The sequence below is a fragment of the Papio anubis genome, chromosome 4, assembly GCF_008728515.1.
Source record: "Papio anubis isolate 15944 chromosome 4, Panubis1.0, whole genome shotgun sequence".
NCBI lineage: Eukaryota > Metazoa > Chordata > Mammalia > Primates > Cercopithecidae > Papio > Papio anubis.
Window position 1 is genome coordinate 175747796 of NC_044979.1, and position 27987 is coordinate 175775782.

Below are 27987 nucleotides of genomic sequence, written 5' to 3' on the forward strand. Positions count from 1 at the left end.
GAGGCAGGAGAACCGCCTGAACCAGGAGGCAGAGGTTGCAGTGAGCTGAAATCATGCCACTTCATTCACTCCAGCATGGGTGACAGAGCAAAACTCCATCTCAAAGGAAAAAAAAAAAAAAAAAAAAAAAAAGAACTCAACCCCTTTAATAATAGCTACAAAGAAAATAAAACACTTTATTTTTAAAACACTTGGTAAATATACTTTACCAAGGAGGTGAAAGATCTCGACAAGAACTACAAAACACTGCTGAAAGTAATTGTAGATGACACAAACAAATGGAAATACATCCCATGTTCATAGATTGAAAGAATCAGTATTGTGGAAATGACCATACTGCTCAGCAATCTGCAGATTCAATGCAATTCCTATCAAAATACTAACATCATTTTTCACAAAATTAAAAAAAATCATAAAATTCATAGGGAACCAAAAAAGAGCTAGAATAGCCAAAGAAATTCTAATAAAAAAGATTTACTCTTAGAATCACATTACCCAACTTCAAATGATACTACAAGGCTATAGTAATTAAAAAAAAAACCACCATTGTAATGATATAAAAGTAGATGCATAGACAAACGGAACAGGATAGAGAACCCAAAAATAAAGCCAAATACTTACAACTGACTGATCTTTGACAACGCATACAAAAACATAACAGATTAGACACATAATATAAGGAAAGTACAACTTAATAAATGGTGCTGGGAAAATCGAATAGCCAGATATAGAAGAATGAAACCGGATTCCTGTCTCTCACCAGATACAAAAATTAACTCAAGGTGGATTAAAGACTTAAATCTAAAACCTGAAACTATAAAAATTCTAGAAGAATACCTAGGAAAAACTCTTTTGGACATTGGCCTGGGCAAAGAATTATGTCTAGGACCCCAAAAGCAAATGCAACAAAAACAAAAGTAAATACATGGGACCTAATTTAAAAGCTTCTGCACAGCAAAATAAATAATCGTCAAAGTAAACAGACAACTTACAGAATGGAAGTAAATATTTGAAAATTATGCATCCGACAAAGTACTAATATCTGCAATCTACAAATTCAAATCAGCAAGAAAAACAAATAATCCCATTAAAAAGTGGGCAAAGGACCTGAATGGATATTTCTCAAAAGAAGATATACAAATGGCCAAAACCATGTGAAAACCTGCTTAACATCACCAATCATTAGGGAAATGCCAATTAAAACCACAATGAGATACGACCTTACCCTAGCCAGAATGGCCGTTACTAAAAAGTTAACAAACAATAGATGTTGGCATGGATGTATTGAAAAAGGAACACTTATACACTGAGGAATGGATGAAGATTATATATATATATTCTTGAAATTTTATATATAAAGATGTTATATACATCTTGTATATATATGTTACATATATATCATCTTGAAATTTTCACACACACACACATATATATACACACATCATGAAGTACTTCTGAATCATAAAAATAATGAAATAATGTCTTGTGCAGCAACTTAGATGGAACTAGAGGCCATTATTCTAAGTGAAGCAATTCAGGAATTGAAAAATCAAATAATTTATGTCCTCATTTATAAGTAGGAGCTAAGCTTTGGGCACACAAAGGCATACAGAGTGCTATAATGGACTCGGGAGACTCAGAAGTGGGGAGGGTGGGAGGGAGGTGAGGGATAGAAAACGATATATTGAGTACAATGTACACTACTCAGATGATGGGTGCATTAAAATCCTAGACTTTACCACTAAACAATTCATCTATGTCACCAAAGCCATTTGTACCCCTAAAGCTACTGAAACAGAAAAAATTTAAAAACAAAGAAAAAACAAGTAACAGTTAAGGGGAAAGGTTACAGGTGGAGGGAAAGGCAGATCTTTCCCTATCATAACCTTAACATATTATGAAGATACAATTTATTTAAATCACATGATGCTGGTGTGGACATTAAAGAAAAACAAATGCAAATGTATACATGAGCATTAGGGATGTGAGCATGAAAGCTTCCACGAATTAAGAGCTTATATTTTTTCTTTGGCAAGGCACTCTGCTGTCAAAATATCTTATTTAATCCTCATAACTCCATTTTGCAGTTGAGGAACATGAAGCTTGGAAAGGTTCAAAAACTTCGCCCAAGTTTACATAACTAAGAGGCAGTGGAACTGGGATTTGAAAGCAGATTATCTGACTTCAAAGTTCAAACTGTTAACAACAGTTACACAACCCCATTAGAAGTTGCTAAACATTCTGGAATTATTTTTTTGTAATAGTTTTATCTAAGTATAATTCACATAGCATAAAATTTGTGTTTCTATGCTTACTACAGCTCAGTGGTTTTTAGTATATTCACAGAGTTGTACAACTATTACCAATGTCTAACTCCAGAACATTTTGATCACCCCAAATGGAACCTTATACTCATTGGTGACGACTACCATTGCCCTTCCTCCCAGTCCCCGGCAAACACTAATCTACTTTCTGTCTCTGTGAATATTCCTATTTGAGGCATTTCATATAAATTGAATTAAATAATACATGGTCATTTGTGCCTAGCTTTTTTCACTTAGCAGAATGTTTTTAAGGTTCATCTGTGTTGTAGCATGTATCTCTACCGCATTCATTTGTATGACTGAATAATATTCCATTACAGGACATACCACATTCTGTTATCCATTCACTCGTTGATGGGCATTTGGGTCATTTCCACTTTTTAGCAATTACTAATAATGTACCTATAAACATTCATATACCTGTTTCGTGTGGACAAATTTATCTTAGGTATATACCTAAGAGTAGAATTCACGGGTCATAAGACAACTCTATGTTTTTAGACTTTTTGAGAAATGGTCAAATTGCTGTTCAAGTGGCTGCCCCATTTTCTTTCCTTTTATTATTATTATTATTATTATACTTTAAGTTCTAGGGTACATGTGCATAATGTGCAGGTTTGTTACATATGTATACTTGTGCCATGTTGCTGTGCTGCACCCATCAACTCGTCAGCACCCAACTACTGGTCATTTACATCAGGTATAACTCCCAATGCAATCCCTCCCCTCCTTCATATCATCATAGGCCCCGTGTGTGATGTCCCCCATCCCGAGTCCGCGTGATCTCATTGTTCAAATTCCCACCTATGAGTGAGAACATGCGTGTTTGGTTTTCTGTTCTTGTGATACTTTGCTAAGAATGATGGTTTCAGCTGCATCCATGTCCCTACAAAGGACACAACTCATCCTTTTATGGCTGCATAGTATTCCATGGTGTATATGTGCCACATTTTAATCCAGTCTGTCACTGATGGACATTTGGGTTGATTCCAAGTCTTTGCTATTGTGAATAGTGCCGCAATGAACATAATGGTGCATGTGTCTTGCTAGCAGCATGATTTATAACTCTTTGCATATACCCAGTAATGGGATGGTTGGGTCATATGGTACATCTAGTTCTAGATCCTGAGGAATCACCATACTGTTTTCCATAATAGTTGAACTAGTTTACAATCCCATCAACAGTGTAAAGTGTTCCTATTTCTCCACATCCTCTCCAGCACCTGTTGTTTCCTGACTTCGAATGATCGCCATTCTAACTGGTGTGAGATGCTATCTCATTGTGAACTTTGATTTGCATTTGATGGCCAGTGATGATGAGCATTTTTTTCACGGTTCGTTGGCTGTATGAATGTCTTGAGAAATGTCTGTTCAAGTCCTTTGCCCACTTTTTGATGGGGTTGTTTTGTTTTTTCTTTGTAAATTTGTTTGAGTTCTTTGTGGTGGTTCTGGATATTAGCCCTTTGTCAGGGATGAGTAGATTGCAAAAATTTTCTCCCATTCTGTGGTTGCCTGTTCACTCTGATGGTAGTTTCTTTGCTGTGCAGAAGTCTTTAGTTTAATTAGATCCCATTTGTCAATTTTGGCTTTTGTTGCCGCTTGCTTTTGGTGTTTTAGACATGAAGTCTTTTGCCCATGCCTATGTCCTGAATGGTACTACCTAGGTTTTCCCTTCTAGGGTTTTTATGGTATTAGGTCTAACATTTAAGTCTCTAATCCATCTTGAATTAATTCTCAGATAAGGAGTAAGGAAAGGATCCAGTTTCAGCTTTCACTTATGGCTAGCCAATCTTCCCAGCACCATTTATTAAATAGGGAATCCTTTTCCCCATTTCTTGTTTCTCTCTAGGTTTGTCAAAGATCAGACGGCTGTAGATGTGTGGTATTTTTCTGAGGACTCTGTTCTGTTCCTTCCATTGGTCTATATATCTGTTTTGGTACCAGTACCATGCTGCTTTTGGTTACTGTAGCCTTGTAGCATAGTTTTAGCCGGTAGTGTGATGCCTCCAGCTTTGTTCTTTTTGACTTAGGATTGTCTTGGAGATGCGGGCTCTTTTTGGTTCCATATGAACTTTTAAAGCAGTTCTTTTCCAATTCTGTGAAGAAACTCATTGGTAGCTTGATGGGATGGCATTGAATCTATAACAACCTTTGGGCAGTATGGCCATTTTCAATGATATTGATTCTTCCTATCCATGAGCATGGTATGTTCTTCCATTTGTTTGTGTCCCTTTTATTTCACTGAGCAGTGGTTTGTAGTTCCTCTTGAAGAGGTCCTTTACATCCCTTTGTAAGTTGATTTCTAGGTATTTTATTCTCTTTGAAGCTATTGTGAATGGAAGTTCATTCTCATGATTTGACTCTGTGTTTGTTCGTTACTGGTGTATAAGAATGCTTGTGATTTTGCACATTAATTTTGTATCCTGAGACTTTGCTGAAGCTGCTTATCAGCTTAAGGAGATTTTGGGCTGAGACAATGGGTTTTCTAAATAGCCAATCATGTCATCTGCAAACAGGGCAATTTGATCTCTTCTTCTTTTCCTAACTGAATACCCCTGGATTTCTCTTGCCTGATTGCCCAGCCAGAACTTCCAACACTATGTTGAATAGGAGTGGTGAGAGAGGGCATCCTGTCTTGTGCCAGTTTTCAAAGGAATTTTTCCAGTTTTTGCCCATTCAGTATGATACGCTGTGGGTTTGTCATCATAAATAGCTCTTTATTATTTTGAGGTACGCTCCATCAATACCGAATTTATTGAGTGTTTTGCATGAAGGGCTGTTGAATTTTGTCAAAAGCCTTTTCTGCATCTATTGAGATAATCATGTGGTTCTTGTCTTTGGTCTCTGTTTATATGCTGGATTACGTTTATTGATTTATGTAATGGTGAACCAGCCTTGCATCCTGGAGAGGAAGCTTCCAAAGCAAGAATCAGACAGGTACACTCTGTTCAGCAATATTCTATCTTCTGCAGCCTCTGCTGCTGACACTCCAGGCAAACAGGGTCTGGAGTGGACCTCAGCACTCAACAGACGAGTAGCTGAGGGTCCTGACTGTTAGAAGGAAACTATCAAACAGGAAGGACACCTACAATTCAAAACCCCCATCAGTATCGCCACCATCATCAAAGACCAGAGGCAGATAAAACCACAAAGATGGGGAAAGCAGGGCAGAAAAGCTGGAAATTCAAAAAATAAGAGCTGATCTCCCCTCGCAAAGGAGCTTATGCTCATCAGCCAGCAGCCATCAAAGCTTGGACGGAGAATGACTTGACGAGATGAGAAGAAGGCTTCAGTCCATCAAACTTCAAAGCTAAAGGAGGAATTAATGCACTCCAGCAAAGAAACTAAAAATCTTGAAAAAAAAGTGGAAGAATTGATGGCTAGAGTAATTAATGCAGAGAAGGCTGCCCCATTTTCTATTCCCATATGCAATGTATGAGTGTCCCAATGTCTCCACAATCTCTTCAATAATGGCTATGTTTTAAAAAATATTTTAGCCATCCTAGTGAGTGTGAAGTGATATCTCATTGTGGTTTTGATTAGTAGTTTCCTCATCACTAATGATGTTGTGCATCTTTGACCGTTGGGATATCTTCTTCAGATAAATGTCCTTCCAAATCCTTTGTCCATTTTTTAAACTGGGTTGTTTTTCCATTGTTGGGTTGTAAGAGTTCTGGATATAATTTCCCTATCAGATATGTGATTTACAAATATTTTCCCCCATTCTCCAGATTGCCCTTTCATTTTACTGATGCATAGAATGCTTCAATATTTACAGAGTCCAAATCATGTATTTTCCCTTTTGTTGCATATGCCTTTGGTGTGATAGCTAGGAAACCATTGCCTACCTCACAGACACAAAGATTTACTCCAGTATTTTCTTCTAAAGGTTCTATAGTTTTAGCTCAAATTCAGGCATACAATTTGTTTTTGATTAATTTTTGTAAGTGGTGTGAGGAGGGACCCAACTTCATTCCCTTGTTCCAGAAAATTTATATTTCTACATTTACTCATTTAAGCCTTGTAACAGTACTCTGAGGTAATCTGAGAATTAAATATCAAAGGCACAGAGAGATTAAGTAACTTGCCCATGCTACACAGCTACTATTTGGCAGAACTAACCAAGTTTTACTTGAGTGCCCATTTTCTAAAATATCTTATCCTAAAACAAAACTGGCCTTTCAAAATATAAGGACTGGATGGGCTGTTCAACAAATCATGTTAGAACAATTAACTAACTATTTAAAGATATTGGCTCCTGCTCATAATTTGGAAAAGATATTAGTTCCTACTCATAATTTACATCACCATAAATTCCTTAAGCATGGAGAGTTAAATGACAAATATAGAATATTCATACTCTTGGGAGAGATAATTATTTTGTAAGCATGCTATAAGAAAAACCTGTTACATTTATCTACCTAAGAAATTTTAACCTGTAGATCAAACTGTAAAGAAGAATTAAATGTTTCATCCTTGTTGTAATGGCAAAGAGTCAGGATAGACTAACCTTTCCACATACAGTTATGCCTTAATGACAGGAATGTGTACTACGAGATATGTCCATTAGGCAATTTTGTCCTTGTGTGAACAACACAGAGTGCACTTACACAAACATGGGATAGCTTGCTACACACCTAGGCTATATGGTACAGCCTATTGTTCCTAGACTACAAGCCTGTACAGCATGCTACCATACCAAATAGTGCAGGCAACTGTAATACGAGGGTGAGCATTTGTATATTTAAACATATCTAAGTATAGAAAAGGTACAGTAACAATATGGTATGAAAGATAAAAATGGTACGCGTGTGTAGGGCACTTACTACGAATGGAGCTTGCAGAACGGGAGGTTTCTCTAAGTGAGTTAGGGAGTAAGTGGTGAGTGAATGGGAAGGTCTAGGAAATTACTATCCATTACTGCACACTTTATAAACACTGGACACTTCAGCTACCCTACATTTATAGAAAACTGTCTTTATTCAATATTAAACTTAGCTTACTGCAACATTTTACCTTATAACCTTTTTAATTGTTTTAATGTTTGACTGTTTTGTAACAACACGTGGCTTAAAACACAAACACCTTGTACAGCTGCACGACAATGTTTATTTTCTTTCTTTAAATCCTTTTTCTATAAGGTTTTTTTGTATTAAAAAGGATTTTTTTTTAGCTTTTTCGTTAGAAAACTAAGACAGATGCACACATTAGGTTGAGCCTACACAGGTTCAGGGTCATCAGTATTACTGTCTTCCACCTCCATGCTGGCTGTCTTCAGGGCAGTATCACACATGGAGCTGTCATCTCCTGTGATAACAATGCCTTCTCTGGACACCTCCTGAAGGACCTGCCTGAGCTGTTTTACAGTTAACTTTTTTTTTTATAAGTAGAAGGAGTAGACTAAAATAATTATAAACAAATAGTAAATACATAAACCACAAATAGTCATTTATTATTATTATCAAGTATTTTATAGTGTATATAACGTGTGCTCTGCTTTTGTACACTGGCAGGGCAGTAGGTTTGTTATGTAAGCATCACCACGAACAAGAGAGTCATGCATTAAGTAACAATGTTAGGATGTTGTCCATTATAACATGCATTAGATGGATGTTGTCCATTATAGCTCCATTATAATCTTAAGGGCCCTGTCATAGATGGGGTCTATCATTGACCAAAATATTGTTATGCAAAACATAACTATATAACATAAAATCTGGATTGTGAGCCAGGCATGGTGGGTTATTCCTGTAATCCCAACACTTTGGGAGGCTGAGGCAGGCAGATCATTGAGGTCAGGAGTTTGAGACCAGCCTGGCCAACATGGTGAAACCACATCTCTACTAAAATACAAAAATTAGACGGGCATGGTGGGGTGGTGCCTGGCCCAGCTACTTGGGAGGCTGAGGCAGGAAAATCACTTGAACCCAGGAGGTGGAGGTTACAGTGAGCTGAGATGGCACCGTTGCACTCCAGCCTGGGCAACAAGAGAGAAACTCCATCTCAAAAAAAAAAAAAAATCTGGATTGTGTGGGTCTATGTATACTGTATGTGTGCACACACAAACATATGTATGTGTACATACACACATATGTACAAATACACACATACATACATTCCAAGCAAACAGGGTCCTTGCCACTCCACAGACATAACCAACTTCTCCCTTCAGCCTTTGCCCTTGCTATTTCATTTGCCTGGAATGCTTTCTCCAAGACGTATGCACACCTTGGTTTCCTTTATCACTCTACCCCTGCCAGGCATTCTGTTATGTACCTGTCTGCATGTCTTTCTCCTCAAGGGAATATGTGCTCCATAACAGTGAACTAATACTTGGTCTTGTTCAGAGTGCACAGGATGTAGACCAATTCTTGACACTAGGGAGCGCTCAGTGAACCCTGCTGATGGGCAAATGGGCGGATCTGGCCAGGGGCAGCCAGAAGACAGGAGGAGATGTGAAGGGAGCTAAGCAGGAACCCCACAGCCAAGGACCAAGTGGTAGTGCAGATGTCTCAGCAGATGCCAGTGTGGAAGGTCACGGCTGATTGAGGGCTCAGAACATTGTGGCCACAGGGGAAGGCCATGGAACAGAAGGGCCTTAAATCAACTGAAAAACATTGAAATAGCCACAATTACCCCAAAGTTTAAAAATATATATAACATTTCAGTTGCCTGGTAGAAGAGAGCCTCAGAACAGAAGGATGAAGAGGAGGAGAGGCAAGAGGAGGAGGAGGAGGAGGAGGGGAACAGTAAAGGGGAAAAATAAGATTTTTACTGGCCCCAGTAATTTTTTTAAAAGGCTGTTTATCCTTCTCCCTCACTAGGTACTGACCTCCCTGCTGTGCGCCAGCAGATATGCCCAGGTCAGAGAGCTGCCATCCACCTTCAACTGTCCTCCCACGGAGTTGTTCTTCCCCAGCCCAAAGCATGCACTGCAAATCCCTACAGCTTCTCAACCCAGATCAAACTCCTTATTCCCCCAGAGCCATTGATTTCAGCACGATTACTGAGGGGAGCATGTGGCCGAACTGCACTCCACAAATTGGGGATGCAGCTGTCTCCTTACCTAATTAGTTTGGATGCCTCCAGCTGCAAAGGCAAAAACCCTGACCCACGCTGGCCTACACAGCAAAGGCAATAAAGTCCCAGGTGATCTCATGTACTGCCAGACATCACGGGGTCAAGAATTAAATGAGATAAACCTCTCTTGCAGAGTCCCATATTAAGAATATGGAAACCTTCTCCAGAAACTCCTCAGAAGAAGTGTTGTTACATTTCATTGTTCAAATCCTGGTTATCTGACCATCCTGAAATCAAAGGGAGCTGCTGCCTTTGAGGAGTCCTGGCCAGGGCTCACACCCAGTGGCTTTGATGGATTCGGACTCTCCTGCTTAGGCAGGCGATGTGGCTTGCATTGGGCTTCTCTCCAACACGAGACTGCAAAAGAGTTCTGTTGTCACTGAGTGTACAGTGCCCGGGGCTGCTGGAACAAAGTTACTGCACAAACTGGGGGGCTTAAACAACAGCAATCTATTCTCACACCTTTCCGGGGGCTAAGTCCAAAATGACAGTTCCGGCAGGGCTGGAGTTCCTCTGAAGCTTCTACAGGAGACCCCTTCGTTGCCTGGCCCAGTGTCTCGTGGCCTATGGCAGCATAACTCCAATCTCTTTTTGCCCAGCTATGTTTTCCATTTGTGTCTGCATCCACATTGTCCCCTTTTTATAAGGACACCGGTCACATGGGATTAGAGATCCAGCCTACTTCAGTAGAACCTCATCTTCACTAATTACATCTGCTAGGTGCAAGGACACTATTTCCAAATGTGGTCACATAAGGTACTGGAGGTTAGGAATTCAACATATAAATCTAGTGGGTGGACGGGAAATAATTCAACTTTTAGCACAGAGAAAGGAGGGAAATTGAAATTGGAGCAGGGAACAAATTGCATCTGCTATAGGAACCCTCCTGTTTTACAAATTCCTTTTTCACTCCAGGCAATCTTTAGCCAGTGCAATTTCAGGCAGACTTGGGAAGTGAAATGCTTCTCTTTGGGTGGAGCTCAGGAGGCCCTACCAAGGGCGTGGCAGCTGCTGAGGGGTTTCCTTCACTAAGCGATGTCCCCTCCACCACACTTACTTTCCCTGGATTTCTCCCATTCTCTGCTTCCGCCTCCAGAAATTTATTCTCAAACAGTTCTGGGGGCCAGAAGTGCAAAATCAAAGTGCTGGCACAGCTGCAGTCCCTCTGAAGCTTCTGCGGGAGACCCTTCCTTGGAAAAATTCCCAGCAAAGTTGCAGATGTATCTGGCAACTGGAATTGAGAGGGAAGCAGGAGGGATCTGAGTGTTGCATATGCACAGGATAAATTGTTGGGGGGCTCCTGGAGGGGCTGGTGACTGTGAATTTAGAAAAATGCATAAGCTGGGTGTTCGTAAGTCTGGGACGCCTCATATTCTATTTCAGGCACTAATTTGTCGTGTTTGGGAAGGACTTAAACTATAATTCAGAAATGATGATTGATACGGTTTGGATCTGTGTTCCTACCCAAATCTCCTGTTCAATTGTAATTCCAGTGTTGGAGGAGGGGTCTGCTGGGAGGTGGTTGGCTCAGCAGCCTGAGTGATGATAAGGAGCCTGGGAAACATGTAGGGTTGATTCAAGGTGGCCGAAGGTTCACCATGGGGTGCAGCTTGGGGCTGGGCTGCTTCCTCCTCCAGAGCAATGCTACAGGGACTGGAGATTTCCATTTAGCTAACTAGGGGTTAGGGTAAAGATCTGTGCATACTGGTGGCAGCAGGTGAGAGCAGAAAGCAAAAGACGCTGACTGGATTATCCAGGCCTAGATACGGATTCTTTTGACAGGAAAGGAGATGGGTTATTATATGTCAGGCTCCATATATCTGCCCTGGCAATGGCAGGGCTTGAGAGTGGCCTGAGGTCAAATCACAACATGGAGATCTGTCCAGAAATAGGAGAAACAGCCAAGACCCTGTGGATGGTCAGGTCAGAGCTGAGTGAGTTGGTGCTTGCACATGTATGTGTACACACACAGGCACTTGCATTCTGACAGTACAGAAATCTGATGGGCATAGCGACCCACAGACCTTCCCGGATTCAGCATGGAGGAGGAAGACCACATTACCTAGGCTGGACTGGAGCCCACGGGCTAACTGTGGGAGCTTGGGGGTTCATTAGATTCCAAGAGTAACTGACTCTCCAGGGAAGCGCCTGTTCCTGTTTGATAAGCGGTGCTCTTTTGTCCTGCATGCGGGGATCAGAAAGGACCGATGCACAGCAGCCCACAAAAGCAGAGCTGCTTGTTCACTGTGGGCCACAGGTTCATGCTGAAATCAGTGTTCCTGGAAACATGAGGCTTCAGATCGGCCAGTGGCAGAAAGTTGGGAGCAGGGAGGATGTAATTTGGGTGTCTGAGACAAACCTTAGTGATGGCTATCCACTTAAGAGATTCAGTGGTTTTCAGAGCTGTGAAAGGAAATTAAATTTTGGGACCCTAAACTCATTTAGCTGAAGAGAAAAGTCAAGCTGGGAATTGGGTCACAGAAACCTGCCTCCACCTTTTAGTTCCTAAACAAGATGGCTACAAGATGAAAAGCTACACACTTCCCTCATATTTTGCCCACAAGGAAATTCCTGGTGAGCTGTTAAAACTTCACCATGGCAATGCAACTTGATAGTTTATCTTTACAGATGCAGTAGCCCCGCCCACCAGACACAAACGCATAACTGAATGTTCCCCTCCCCATTTTGTCTGTGTCATGTAAAATGCCACATTCCCCAGTTTTCCTCTGCCCCTTTTGTTTATGTGAAAACTGTGTGCTTCTCAATATCTCGTCCTTTCTCCTTTAAATTTGGAGCCCTCAAAATCACCTTTGGAGAAAGGAATAGGCCTGTCTCCCAGGCATATCCTTAACTTTGGCAAATAAATATCCTAAAATGATTAAGACTTGTCTCGTTATTTTCCTCGATTGGCAGAGCTTTTTTTTTTTTTTTTTTTTTTTTTTTTTTTTTTTTTTTTTTTTTTTTTTTTTTTAACATAAAGGCATTCCCTGGGCCTCAGTTCCTGGTTGGGGGAAGGAGCACATATGTGGTATAGTTTCTGCAGCCCCTGACTGGCCTGGAGCATAGGGCAGGATGTCATCACCAGAGGCCAAATTTGATTGCAAGCAGAGCCTACTCCCTCTGCCTTTTCTGCCAAGGCTCCTAATCGTTATCTCACATGATAATTATTTTGGGTAAAACATAAACCAGAATTGTGATGACAGTGTAGACTCACAGGCAGGAACCCCGACAGAGCTGGACAGATTTGCATGCAGTAACCTTCCATCCCACTGATTGCTTTCCATGACAATTCCATACACACTTGCCGGCTTTCTTCTTTGCCTGTGGCTTCCTTATGCTTGATTCAATAACAACAACAAAAAGATGTGCGCGTGTGTGTGTGTGTGGTGGGTGTTTATTGTTAAAATGCTTTATTTTTGGAGTGCTGTTTCTTGAAAGCAGTAAGAAAATTTCCCATACAGAAGACTCATCCGTGCTGGGTTCGCAGGATCCCACAGTATGAGTCCCCAGAAGCAGGTCCCATCAGGAGAGTCTGGGTCTTTAAATTACGTTTACAGCCAGCACCAGGCCATCCTGGGAGTCCAGACTTCCTGCAGGAGCAGCTGTCTTAATTTCCTGACGTCATCCAATTAGACAGCAAGGTCTCTCCTATTGAATTTAGAAATATTTGCAGCTCATTTTTTAAAATGACTTATAGAAAGGGGAGAGTACTTAATGTGTTTATTTAGACCAGTAAACTCTCCTTTATATCTAATTTTTTTTTTTTCAGTTTGAGATCCTCAAACACTTTACTGATTGTTCTTAAACAACCAGGGTTAGGAAAAAGACATTGGCCATTAGAGTTTCTAAAGACACCACTCCAGGGCTGAGCTTTGGCTGACTATTACACAAGGATGAAAATACCTCCCCATGGGCCATGGAGGTCCTCTTTCTTCTTCCCTTTTCCTAGCCTGTGGCCTTTTAAACTTTTTTCAGAACAACTTTCTGGAAATGCTCCTATGCATGGCACCATCAATATATTTTCTCTTTCTTTCCAACCAAAGAATCACTTACTCTAGGTATGTATTGGAATACTTATTTAGAACATCTTATATCATACAATGTGTTTTCACATGTGTTATTCTGTTTAATTTTCATCACTCTATGAAGATGGCATAGTTCTTCCTATTTACTAGGCCCAGAGAGGTAAACTAAAACAAACAGCCACGGACAGGTGCATTTAACTTATTTAAATCCACCTCTCCGTGATTAGCTTGTATCAGGTTAAGAATCTAAAATGTGGCCAACTCCATCATCTCTCTTTGAACTGTGTTCACTTTGAACGTTCTCCTCTCCTGTCTCCTCCATGTACCACAGAACATTCGAACAGAGAGTTACTCTTGCCTGGCATCTTTCAGTTTCTTGTATCTGCTTTCTCTGCCTCCTCTCTCCGGAACACCCTCTCTAGCCTCAACAGTCCTGCCTTTTGAAGCCCCTTGTGTCTTAAAGACTGAACTCAGATGCTGCAGCTTTTCATTCCGTAGTTTCTTAGTCAACTGAGGCTGCTGTAACAAAGCGCCACACGTTGGTGGCTTCCCAACAACGGAAATGTATTCCTCATAGTTCTAAGGCCGGAAGTCTGAGATGGGGCTACCAGCAGGGGCAGGTTCTAGCATCCTCCTCTAGGTCGCCACCTTCCTGTGTATCCTTGCATGGTAGAAACAGAGAACAGGAGGGCTCTCTGGGGTCCCTTCGATAAGGACACTAATTCCATCCCTGAGGGCTCCCCCTTTGTGACCCAATCACTTCTCAAAGGCCTCAGCTTCTAATATCATCACATTGGGGGTAAGAGTTCAACATACGGACATTGAAGGGTCACAGACATTCAGTTCATTGCACATGGTCACTGATTCTACAAACAGAAGCAAATCACACCCTCTTCCGTGCACGCTGGTGTTCTGGGCTCTGTTCTACCAATTGTGTATTCTGCTAGACAGGAATTGGACATATACCCACCCAATTATCCCCAGAGAGCAAAAGCCCCAGAGGACAGGGGCCAGCTCATCTCCTTAGTCCTCCCTGATGCTGTACAACTACCACTGAGTACAGAGATCTGGAGAGAGGACATGTGGGGGCATCTTCTATTCTTGAAGCCTATTTTCCATGAAGCTTTCTTTAATTCCCCCAAGCCAACATTTCCTTGATTCCCCCATCCTCCTCTGAATGTCACAGACATGATCCATGTGACTCTTCACCCTGCATTATAATCAGTGGCTTCTATCTTCTTCCTGGTTATCTCCCCTTCCAAAACACAAGGCCTGTCACTCATGAGAGTAAGGTCCATGGTTGATTGTACTTGTATCCTTCATAGGGTTTTATATATATTAGGTCCTAGATATGTGTTTATGGATTAGAAAATTATCTTATACATTTAAAATCTATTAAAATAACTGCAAAATACACCCCTTTCATTGGGGAAAGATGGACCAACTCTGGTCAACACTGCTCTTCCGATTTTAGGTTTCCATATTATTTCATCAATTTATAACTTTTAAAAATTACCATTTCAACTCTGGATTTAAATGATACCACAATTTGCTATCAAATTCTTGCACATCATTTCCTCCAGAGCGTATGATTTAAAAGTCAAAAACTAGGTATTGAGTATGTGCAAAATATATTCCAAAACAACCCCATTTCATAATTATAATCCATTTCACAATATAAAAGTTTAATAAACACACACTTGGATGTTTTTATTGTTCTGTCAGAAATAGTGAACTAACTAAAATAAATTCAGTGAGTGAGGATGGATACTTGTCTGTTTAGCTAGCCTTTCACTATCATACACACACAAATACACACACCTCTGAATGTCACTTTTAAATCCCATCCTTCTAATAAATCATATGGTACAGACTTTTCCAAACTATCCATAGCAGAATTAAAGTTAAAAAAAAGAGGAAATCTGAGGGCCAGGCATGGTGGCTCATGCCTGTAATCCCAGTGCTCTGGGAGGCCAAGAGGGGAGGATCACTTGAGGCAAGGAGTTTGAGACCAGCCTGGGCAACAAAGTGAGACCCTCATGTTTACAAAACATGTAAAAAAAAAAAAAACAAAACAAACAGTTGAACTCAGTGGCATACACCAGTAGTCTTAGCTACTACGAAAGCTGAGGTAGGAGAATCCCTTGAGTTCAGGAGTTCGAGGCTGCAGTGAGCTTTGATGGCGCCACTGCACTCCAGCCTGGGCAACAAGAGTGAACCTTTGCCTCAAAAAAAAAAAAAAAAAGAAAGAAAAAAAAAAGTGGGAGGGGATTCTGAATAAAGGCTTGTAATCAAGAAGAAATCACAGTTCATTCAATGGAAAATTACATAAATGGGCATAAGCCATAAGCGATTCACTATAAACAAGATGCACCATCATTTGTTAATAACCATGACTCAGTAAAACTGGTTCACTTTATATCCATTCCTTGGTTGCCAGTGACCAATGTATGAAAATAATTTCATTATAAAGCACCTTTATGTATATATTGGGCCAGCAGCGCCAGCATTAAGCCTAGTCCTAGACATTTCTGTTGTGTAGTTTTTTACTAGTCACTTGATTTTAAAGTGGTCCTTAAAAGGAAATCCATGGACAAGCCAGCTTGCAAACAACAAAATGCATCACAAAAGGCTTTGTAAAGAGCACATCTGAGACCATGTATTGGGTTTTTCCATAGGAAAATCAACAGGGTAGCAATGTGGGTGTTAAAGGCAAAGACCTACTCATCTGCTAGGTTGCCCAGAGCCCATACCAATGGCTGTGAGAACCAAAGGGAGAGAAGAATGTGGCTCATGTTCCACACACAAGGGGCCCTGGGCACGCTGTCAACAATTGGCTGGACGTTTACCATCTTCTTCAATCATGTTTCCAGAACAACAAAACTTTAAACCCAGATATATCACACCAATGGGTCTCCTTTTGTGTTGATTTTAAACAGGTATGCATGGAGACAATTGAAAATGGCAGCCCCCAGAGACCTATGCATTTAAACTAGGTAAAATGAAGCATTTCTTCTCTCTTACTTTTAACCGTGAGGTACATGGACTTGCTGACGTCTGCGCCCACATCGTTGCTGACCTTGCAGAGGTAGTAGCCACTGTCTTCCTCCACGACATGCTTGATCAGCAACGACCCATTGCTGAGAACTTGGATTCGGCCATTTAGGGCAATTGGCTGGAACTGGGGAACCCCAGCACCTGAGACAGAAAAAGAAAGAGGAGCAATGATGCAAACGTGAGTACGTATGGGAAGACAATGAGTTCAAGTACGCCCAGACTCATAAAGAGAAGCACCAGACACTTCACACAGATCCCATAAGGCAGTCACGGGATACACCAGGTTTTTCTTTCTTTCCTCCAATATTAAAATTCTTGTTTAGAGAGAAAAGCATTTATTTGAAATGACAGTATTTCAGACTCTGAGATAAAAAACTAACAGAACTTACAGATAGTTTCTACATAAAAAGCCAAATTTGATGAGTGTTAAGTAGCTGATAAATTATTCAAAGAAATCACAGTAGAACAACCACAGAAGCAGACAACTCTCACGGTGCTAAATAAATTCCTTGTGTTCCCAGGGACTTAATATGAATGTAAACAAGGAGTGCTCCAGGGACATGGCATTTGAAGTCTTTGCTCACTGCACATGTCTGAGGCTACAAAGAGAATAGGAATATTGCAGGTTTTTCTTTAAGGGTGGTTATATTCTGGTCTAGAAACACAATACACTGTTAATATCATTTAATGTTATTTAAATAAATACATCGGATTAGTGCAGTAAGACAGCACAGAATTAAAATGCCACTCTCCTCAGAGGGTTTCCATGCAAGGAGGAAATGGCACAGATATGATATGCTGTTATAATGACTGTGGTATGATTCATATGAAGGATTCATATACAACTATGGAAAAAAAAAAAAAGGATTTTAGCAATAATGAAACAGACTATGAAGGTCCTAGAAGAGTTCTGGGAAGATGGTGATTTGGATGAACGTGCCATGCTGCCTGCTTCTGGCCTGGAGGAGTTGGGTGGGATGGAAGAATGGGATTCAGGCCCTGAAAGATTCTCCCAGGGCATTTTTCTTCTGTGGCCTGAGTGTCTGGGGACTTGAGGGGAAAGCTCTGGGGTGAGGATCTTCCTGGAGGAAGCTCAACATTTGGGCCAAGGATGTGTTCTAGAGAGAAGCTGCTAACTCCCTGGCCCAAGAACCTACATGGGAGCTGAACAGGTCAGCCATCTCCACAGGCCTTAAGCAGGAAACTTCAGAATTTGCATCTGAGGACAGGAGAAGGGAAGATACTTTCTCCTGCTGTCTCCACACCCTAATGACAGCTTGTATATTGGTCTCACTTGAGCTCACAATGGCAGAGACTGTGGCTGTGCCTTCCTATCCCATGTTTCTGGTTTAGATTTCTCAGCAACTGGTCTCTAGCCCCACTGAAGAGACGGGAGAAACTGATAATGTTCCTAAGGGGACCTTTCACACTGAATAAGGAGATCAAGTACAATCCCTGCAACAGGTGGTTCCCATCAAAATGGAACTGCTAGAGGGGACATACGACAACCTGAAATTTTTTTTTTTTTTTGAGATGGAGTCTTGCTCTCTCACCCAGGCTGGAGTGCAGTGGCACAATCTTAGCTCACTGCAACCTCCACCTCCTGGGTTCAAGAGACTCTCCTGCTAATCCCAGCTACTTGAGAGGCTGAGGCAGAGAACTGCTTGAGCTTGAACCTGGGAGGCAGAGGATGCAGTGAGCCAAGATCGTGCCACTGCACTCCAGCCTGGGCAACAGAGCGAGACTCCGTCTCAAAAAAAGAAAAATGAAATTACATGAATGTAGATTGATAAGAATATCAATTTTACTGACAGATAACATTATTTTCTACATAATCAAAAAGTGTAAACAAAAAAGTTGCTATAACTATGAGTTTAGCAAAGTCATGGGACACAACGTCGATATACAAAAATTAATGTCAATTTCATTTACATATAATAGTAACAACCAATTGGGAATAAAAATTAAAAAGAAAATATATTGGCAAAAAACATGAAATATTTAGAATAAATTTAACAAAATATGTGCAAGACCAACCCACTGAAAATTGTGAAAGTCGTTGAGAACCAAATAAGACCTAAATAATTAGAGAGTTATACCATGTTCATGAATAAAAATGCTTAACATTTTCAGAAAGAGGTTGGTAATCTTTTTCTGTGAAGGCCAGAGAGTAAATATTTTAAACTCAGCAGGTCATACAGTCTCTATTGCAAGTACTCATCTCTGCCACTGAATCATGAAAGTAGCCATAGAAAATACAGAAACAAAATAGCATGATTGTGCTTCACAACAACTTATTGGCAGGCCATGATAGCTCACACCTGTAATCCCAGCACTCTGGGAGACCAGAGTGGGGGCATGGCTTGAGACTAGGAGTTTGAGACCAGCCAGAGTCATGGGGTGAGACCCCATTTCTATAAAAAATTTTAAAAATTAGCTGGACATGTTAGGTCATGCCTGTAGTCTCAGCTACTCCCAATGCACTGGGAGGCTGAGGTGGGTTTGAGGTTACAGTGAGCTCCACTGTACTCTATCTAGCCTGGGTGACAGTGAGACTTTGTCTCTAAAACAAGTGGAGGAGGAAGAGGAAGAGGAAAGGGAGGAGAAGAAGGAAGGGAAGGAGGAAGAGAAGAAGGAGTCTTCAAAAATACTGAATCTGAGAAGAATTGATCTTTGTCCTAGCATATAGTGATAAATGTTGGTGATCATTATGAGGAAATAAGATAGTCTAAAATACTTACTTACAAAAGCAAAAACAGGTTGTGGGCCGAATTTGAATTGTGGCCCACAGTTTTCTGATATCTGATTTAAAGGTAATTGAGAGAAATGTAAATATAGGATAATTGTACATTTAGAAGGTGGAGCATCTACTAACAAAACTCACATGTTTGCATTAGTTCTTTATTACATACATAAAATATGAATTTTCATAAAATGGTTATAAGTAGAAAATGTTCTTAAAATTCTTCTTTTCATAAGGAATTCAAAGTCAGGGACAAAAACATTTTTAAAACATAACAGTATTTTATTATCTCTTCAATATGTTGCTTTCCTCACTTGAGCTAATGAATATTTTATAAAGTGAGACTAAAAGGACAACCGTTTTTATCCCTAAATCTGCTCCCTCCTTGGAAATAAATTACCAAATGTACAAAATTCAGAATTATACCAGCAACTTGTATAATATAATTTAAAACTTAATTCATGTGAGACATTTACACGGCAAAGAAATATGAAAAAAAGCTCATCATCACTGGTCATTAGAGAAATGCAAATCAAAACTAGAATGAGATACCATCTCATGCCGGTTATAATGGTGATCATCAAAAAGTGAGGAAACAATAGATGCTGGAAAGGATGTGGAGAAATAGGAATGCTTTCACACTGTTAGTGGGAGTGTAAATTAGTTCGACCATTGTGGAAGACAATGGGGCGATTCCTCAAGGATCTAGAACCAGGAATACCATTTGACCCAGCAATCCCATTACTGGGTATATACCCAAAGGATTATAAATCATTTTACTATAAAGACACATGCACATGTATGTTTATTGCTGCACTATTTACAATAGCAAAGACTTGGAATCAACCCAAATGCCCATCAATGACAAACTGGATAAAGAAAATGTGGCACATATATACCATGGAATACTATACAGCCATAAAATAGAATGAGTTCATGTCCTTTGCAGGGATATGGATGAAGCTGGAAACCATCATTCTCAGCAAACTAACACAGGAACAGAAAACCAAACACTGCATGTTCTCACTCATAAGTGGGTGTTGAACAATGAGAACACATGGACACAGGGAAGGGAACATCACATACTGGGCTCTGTGAGGGAGTGGGGCAAAGGGAGGGAGAGCATTAGGACAAATACCTAATGTATCCAGGGCTTAAAACCTACATGACAGGTTGATGGGTACAGCAAACCACCATGGCACATGTAACAAACCTGCACGTTCTGCACATGTATCCCAGAACTTAAAGTAAAATAATTAAAAAAAAAACAACAACAAAAAAAACTTAATTCATATGAAAGTTCACAGAAGATTTTGGTGCCTTTTTTTTTTTTTTTGAGACAGGGTCTTGCTCTATTGCCCAGGTTGGAGGGCAGTGATAGCATCATAGCTCACTGTGGCCTCAAACTCCTGGGTTCAAGCAATCTTCCCACCTCAGCTTCTCAAGTAGCTGGGACTACAATACAGGCAGACATCACCACACCCTGCTAAGCTTTTAAAATTTTTTTGTAAAGATGGGGTCTTGCTATGTTGCTCAGACTGTCTGAAACTCTTGGCCACAATTGATCCTTCCACTTTAGCCTCCCAAAGTGTTGGGATAACAGGCATGAGCCATTGTGCTTGGCCTCAAATGCTTGAGAAAAAATAAATACATCAGTATATGACTGGTTGATTTTGAAAAATAATTAACGAAAGCTATTTAGTAGTTTACTTATTGAGATTTAAAGCATGAGAATTTTGGATTAGGGAATCTGATTTTTTTTTTGTCAAAAATTCAAACAGTAAAAAAGTAAATGCCTTCAGAGGGATTATGGACTTTCTAGTATTTTCTCAACATAAAATAATGTATCTTTTGTTTTTATGCAAATTGATTTTATTGATTACTGAGCACCTGTACTGTGACAGATACTGGGTGAGGATCTATGGCTAAAAAGATCAATGGAAAGATCTTTTTCTCCTTCCTTTCTCCCTCCCCTTCAGTCCTAACTCTGGGGAATTCCAGCTGCCATGTTGTGAGCTGCTCCGTGGAGAGGCTCCCATGGGAAGGAACTGCGGGTGGTCGAGAAACTAAAGCGTATCAACCATCACAGGAGTGAGCTTGGGACAAGATCCTCCCACAGCTAAGCTCTGAAATGACCGCATCCCAGCCAATCCCTTGGCTTCAGTGTTGGGGAGACCAGGAACCAGAGGTCTCAGCTAAGCCACATATGCATTCCAGACCTACAGAAATGGGAAGCTATTAAATGTGTATCATCTTAAGCCACTAAATTGGGATAATTTGTTACACAGTCATAGATTCCTAACATATATGTAAAATTAGGTAAGTTACATAACATTTCAGCTTCTTAACTTGTAAAATGGAAATAATAATAGAATCTTCATCGTAGGATGGTAGAAGGACTAAAGTTCTTGAACTATGTATTGGTAAGGCTCATAGTAAACAAACAACTTTGTGCTTTTTAACATTTCGTTTTTAATTATTTAATAATTTTAAGATTATATGGCTCTCTGTCTTTCCCATTCCACAAGAATAGGGACCATGTTGCAGTGAATGTCTCCACTCATCAATCAGTCCATCAGTAGAGAGAAATATATAGTGGTAGGCAATCTGTATGCCTAACTCAGGGAGAGGAATTTTGGACCAAAGGTGATGCATCTTCAAATCTTAAAATATATTGCCGTATTTACAATAAACTGCCTTAAAACTGTACTGTTATCTCATTCAGTTCTAGCTGAGGGTTAATTTTTTCCTCAAACATGTACGCTATTAATCTTTTACATCTTCATCAATACTATATATCACTATTTCAATTTGCACATTTTGGCAGATTTTTTGTATTTTTTTGTTTGTTTTTCTTTATAGATAATTTTGAACATCATGAATGTATCGGTCATCTGTATTTTTCTTTGGTAAACAGCCTATTTATATCCCTTACCCATTTTTCTACTGAGCTTTTGTCTTTTTCTTCATTTTCCAAAGCACATTAGGTTATAAGCAAGTGTATCTATGTAATTATTTTACAAAATTCTTTTTTTGTTCCTGTTGCTTTAATCACAATAGGATGTTGAATATTATTAGCTACCTTTTAATCATATATTGAGATAATCATATGCTTTTTTCTCCTGTAAAATTACACTGCATTTTTAAAGAATTTGGTTTTTATAAATTATCAAATTACTTCTTGTAGATATTGTGTTCATTAGTGTAAGGATAATAGATTTATTGGAAGTTAAAATTAAGGAAAAAGCCTTCAACTTCTATTTAAGTGCTTAAATTTGTCACACACTTTGAAAATCAGTAAAGGCTATTGATGTCTTTCTCAAAGTTGACTGTAAATTGAGAGTAGATGCAGTCCAATACACACAACCTGAAAATTCAACCAAATATAGGATTGAAAAAATATAACCATAAGATAGGTAATCTAAAAATTTCAAATTATATAAAACTGTATTTAAGAAACTGAAAATCAAACAAAATGCTGGTATGGTTTGAAAAATTTACATGAATATCTATGTCAACAACACATTTTTTTCCTTTTCTTAAATAATTTTCACCTGATAAATGCTTGTAATAGTTGAAACATTTATATTAAAGAATCACAACATAAAATTAACTACAATGCTAAGTTGTCTCAATTAAATAGCAGAAAAGGATGATCTGTGAATTCTTAGCTAGATTGAGGTAAGCCTCTTTATTACTAAAAGGTCCTAAAGAAGGCAGAAATAAAGTTTCAAATGCATTTAAGAAAACATTAAATCTTTTCTTCATCAGAAAAATGAACCTAAGTTGAAGGGTTATTGCATCTAAAGATCTAATTGTGGTTACTAAACGGAATAATAGTGAACACACTGCCAACCAATTCATCTACTATGAGGACTACAGTTCCAAGGGTTAGCGTTTGTTTAATTTGAGGGAAGTGGACTTTGCCAGGGTTTGACAGAATAACCTATCAATCATCTACTTCAGATTCATCTTTATTCTAAAGAGTAAAATTTAACCCACTGCATCAATATGTAAAATCCTGTAATCTTCTTAGCACAAGGTAAGCACTTTAGGTAATTAGCTAGAAGATACAATGCGGCAACCAGCAGTCATTAATTAAAACACTGTCAATTTTCTGTGACTAGCAGGGGTCAAGTGGGGACAATTTCAATGCTCCGTTACATGAAAATAAAATGCTAAAGCAATATGTAAGGTGCACGCTGAATTGCTAGTTACATTAACAGTGGGTCACCTTTCTTATTTAATTGCAAAGGTATGCCGAGCTGTGTTCCCAGGGACTGATGCTATGGGGACAGTGGAAAAAGATTGGCTGATTGTCACCAAATGAGCTCAATTTGAAGGCAGCAGCAAATAAGAAAATTGTTTCATTTTTTAAAAAAATTTTATTTCACTGTTAGGTCTTTGCTGGTCTGTAGAGAGGGTACTTGGCTAAAAGCCAAAAGGGTTGGGCTCTCATGCTCTCTAAAACTACCCGTGCCTTAAAGCAAGTGGCTTTTCTCTGCATCCTTAATTTCATCATATATGAATGAGGAGAATAATCCCTTTACATATGATGTAGGATTGTTGTGCACATAAAGCAAAACAAGATTGTAAGAATGTGGGTATAAACGCTTGCATAAAAGGACCATGAGAGCTTGGTCAATTAGCTCATCCAGAGAGGTCCCCTTAGGACTCTTCAGTCGCAGGACCTAAAGGAGGTCTCTTTAGGCTCTATGATTTGCACACCAATGGTCAGGCTGTAAGCTGTTCTTTCTTCTCACCAAGGAGTCAAACACAATCCCTTTCATCCTTATGGAGAGAGTGGTGTTTTCCTCAAGAATGAATTTGTTTTTCTTCTTTAGGAAGGGGGGCTTCCTTCTCTGAGAAGAGTTGGGGGATTGAAGGAAGTCATTGGGTAAAAAGATAGAGGTCGCAATGGAAAGAGAAGAGAAAAAGCAAGAATAGCAGCGGCAGCTGCACCTAAATAAGGTTTAGCAGCTGAAATACAATGCTTATTCAGTGGAGGAGTGCTGAAGAGTTCCGTTACAAAGAAGAATCCAGAAGTGAACAGAGGCACAGTCCTGAAACACTACTGGCTTGTTTCCAGGCAGGAGAGATGTTACCAATCCCTGAGAAAGAAGCTTCCACAACCGTGCAGGTAATATTTATGTCACTGAAAGTTTGTGTCAGATGGTGTATGCTGATCTTTAGAACTACCACTTTCCCTCTCATCTCTACCCTAAATTGCAGGGTTTGAAAGCCTGAAGACTACATTCCCTGGCTCCTTTGTTACTAGATTCCAGTTTACATTTTACCAGTGAGAGGCACTTAAAAACAATTTGGAAGGTGCAAGGGTGGAAAAGCCATTATTTTGCTTTAGAAGCAGCAAATTGATACATGGGTCAACCCCAAACATTAGGTTTATGGCTGCCTGTGGGATAACTTCTACAAATCACTGCTTGAGCACTAGAGGCAGCTGTTAGCAGTGATGGGAGGAGCATCTCATAGTTCCTACAGTGCTCAAGTGCTTAAAGGGCCAGTCAGTTTGTCCAATGATTCAACAGATTTTGCATGCCTCTAATTCTCGTTATTAAATCCCTTCTTGATAACACACCACACCCTAACTGAGACACCATCCAGGTTACTTCTTTTGTATATGTGCACATAATTGTGTCCACTGTGCGATCCAGTTATCTTTCCTTAATGCCTTCATTTCTATGTTGAGGCTATCTGCTGAAAACAATGGAAATGTCATGGTCTAGATTAGTGCGTAATCAGGATTTGTTACAACTTGCTAGTCCACTAGCACTTCAATGTCTAATTCTGTAACTAATAAGGAATTATGTAACTAATATGCAAGAATCCTTTTTTATCAGCCAGATGAAACATTGACCCTTCATTCACTTATCAGAAAACTGAGCTGTGAACTGAACAGGATTCAGCACTCGTCAAGGGGTCACATGATATTGGAGGTGGTTGAGGTAGCTTAATTATGCAGATGCCACCAGGGCTTTGCCTTGCTCCTGGGAGGAGCCCTGCAGCTGTGTCTACCATTCAAGGTCTCCAGCCACCATTTCCCTGGAGCAAGAGCTCCCCGAGCATTTGTCCTCACTATGGCTACCTATACCCAGAAGAAGGCTTCTAGAAAGTTTCCTGGGATATAAATAAGGAAGAAAGATGGAAGAGTGCTGAAAAAATAAAGGAAGAGCAAGATGGGCCTTGGGGTTGACAGTCCTGGTGGCTCCACCAAGACTTAGGGGAATTACACTTCCTTAGGTGAGGACCCTGCAGAGGTCCTGCAGCAGCTCCCGGCGCCACTGAGATGCTGATTAGGGTAGCACAGAGGGAGGCAGAAGGTTTCCTGCTCTGCTAAGTGTTTCCCTACCATCAAAGGAAGAAAATAAAACAATACGTGGAACACTCACCTTCTCTGTTCAGCTTCCAACCCGTTTTTAAAACTCATTATTTCTTTGTGAGGCCCCTTGTCTCTTCTTGGGGAACACACAAGCAGAGCTCCTTTTGTTGTGCATGAGGGATCCACACTGGAGTTTGAACTTGGCCTTATTTTTACCATGTGTGCCATAGAAAGATATTGCCTCCTTCTCCTTTTTAGATTATTTGAATTATTTCCCCATATTAATTGAATATATGCATCTTACCACATAATTGGAAATCGGGGGCACTAGGTGAGAGCCGGGACCTGATAGTCTGGATCAGAGGAATGCACTGGTGTAGAACAGGCAGTCACTGCTGTTCCAGGAAACCAAGGACATGGAAGAGGTCAAAACCATGGATGTGGAGGCTTGGGGTGCTCTAAACAGTACAGAGCAGGACAAATGGTGAGTCTAGGAGTGGGCATGGTGAGAGCACTGAATGGTCTGCAGATGCACAGGCATGGGTGGGACAGTGGGAGGGCAGCAGCCTCCACCAGGTCAGGCTTGTGGTCAGAAGTTTTATTCTGCTGATCCACACTAAGAGGATTAACATAGGGTCAGGATTATAGGGACTGGTCCCAAGGAGATGAACAAGACAAGGGTCAGAGACAATGCAGAGACCCAATTTCCCAGAACAGGAATGCAAAAGAGACATTTCTCTGAGCAAAGCCTGTGGAACTGGCATTCAAGGTCAGAGTGAGTGGCAGCAAGGGCAAAAAAAGAATGAGATGAAGCACCTTGGACACTGAACCCAGGGGCACTCAGGCACAAGGGTGGGGCAGAGTGAAACATGCAAGGGCATATAGAGCAGGGCAAATGGACCAGAACTTGGGGAGGAGCCTTGGAGGACCTAAGAACCCAGTAGCATCCCAACTGGGCTCTATGAACATACCCCCCCCAATGAGCTATTTTAACATAAATCCCCTGCTCTCCCAGAGGAAAAACAAAAGAGAATTTTATTTAAGAAAATTTCTGTCTCTTGATAATTTTCTCCTTTCCAGACTTATCTTTGGAATGTGTGATCTCTAGTGTGTTCCACAGTGTGATCTGCAGTGTGATCCACAGTGTGATCTGCAGTGTGATCCACAGTGTGATCTGCAGTGTGATCCACAGTGTGATCTGCAGTGTGATCTGCAGGTGATCCTCAGTGTAATCCACAGTGTGATCTGCAGGTGATCCTCAGTGTAATCCACAGTGTGATCTGCAGGTGATCCTCAGTGTAATCCACAGTGTGATCTGCAGGTGATCCTCAGTGTACTCCACAGTGTGATCTGCAGTGTGATCCACAGTGTGATCAGCAGGTAATCTGCAGTGTGATCCACAGTGTGACCTGCAGTGTGATCTGCAGGTGATCCGCAGCGTGACCTGCAGTGCGATCTGCAGTGTGATCTGAAGGTATCTGCAGTGAGATCTGCAGTCAGATCTGCAGCATGATCCACAGTGTGATCCACAGGTAATCTGCAGTATCATCCTCAGTGTGATCTGCAGTGTGATACACAGTGTGATCTGCAGTGTCATCCACAGTGTGATCCATGGTGTGATCTGCAATGTGATCCACAGTGTGATCTTCAGGTGATCCACAGGTGATCTGCAGTGTGATCTGCGGTGTGATCCGCAGTGTGATCCACAGGTGATCTGCAGTGTCATCCTCAGTGTGATCTGCAGTGTGATCTGCAGTGTGAGCCCTCTCTTGACTGCTAAGGAAGAGATTGCCTTGTTCATCTCACCGAGGAGGTCTGAAACTGGTGTTGACAGAAAACCTGCTCTAGAATTAACCTGCTTGAGCTTGTCTTTTCCCTCATATTTCTCATGGTCTTCTGAGACATAGGTCTTGAGGGCTACAGAAGGTCCCAGGGATGTCCCCTGGACCTTGGGAGGGAAGTTGTGGGCAGGATCAAGGTGAGCCATTCCAGGGCACCCCTCTGAAGTAGGAGGGGACTCCAGAGAGGGTCACTTGAGCAGTCTGGCCAGTATTGAGCACAGCATGTGTTTCCCCCTCCATCTTGCATGGAAACATTTAGTTAACTGTCTGGAGTGCCTAGTTTTATTGCTATGAATCTCTCAACAAAATAATCAAGTTCCTTTGGCCCCCTTTGATTAGAGTCTATAACCACAGGGGAAGATTTCTGCAGGTGGGTTGACATCAAGCAGAAGAGGGTACTTTTAGGGCCTTAGTGGTAAGGGATAGCCAGACCCTCTGGGGGACTGTGTTTGGTGAGTGCAGAAGTGACAGCCTCCAGCAGCTTGTCTGGGGACAGTAGGAGAAGGAGTAGCAAAAGTAAAACTGTGCGTGCACCAACTAGCGGTGGATTCTCTGGAGCCTCCAGGGAAATATGGAGTTG

The 27987-nt window shown here is 40.6% G+C and overlaps 1 protein-coding gene across 2 annotated transcripts in view; it reads right to left on the reverse strand.

The window, feature by feature from the left end:
- Positions 1-27987, reverse strand: part of DSCAM (DS cell adhesion molecule) — an 825379-nt gene that overhangs the window by 233115 nt on the left and 564277 nt on the right. For both annotated transcript variants that reach the window (XM_017956431.3, XM_031664941.1), the window contains exon 11: positions 16454-16627. In XM_017956431.3, coding sequence (XP_017811920.1) covers positions 16454-16627 — 174 coding nt within the window. The remainder of the gene's footprint in view (positions 1-16453; positions 16628-27987) is intronic.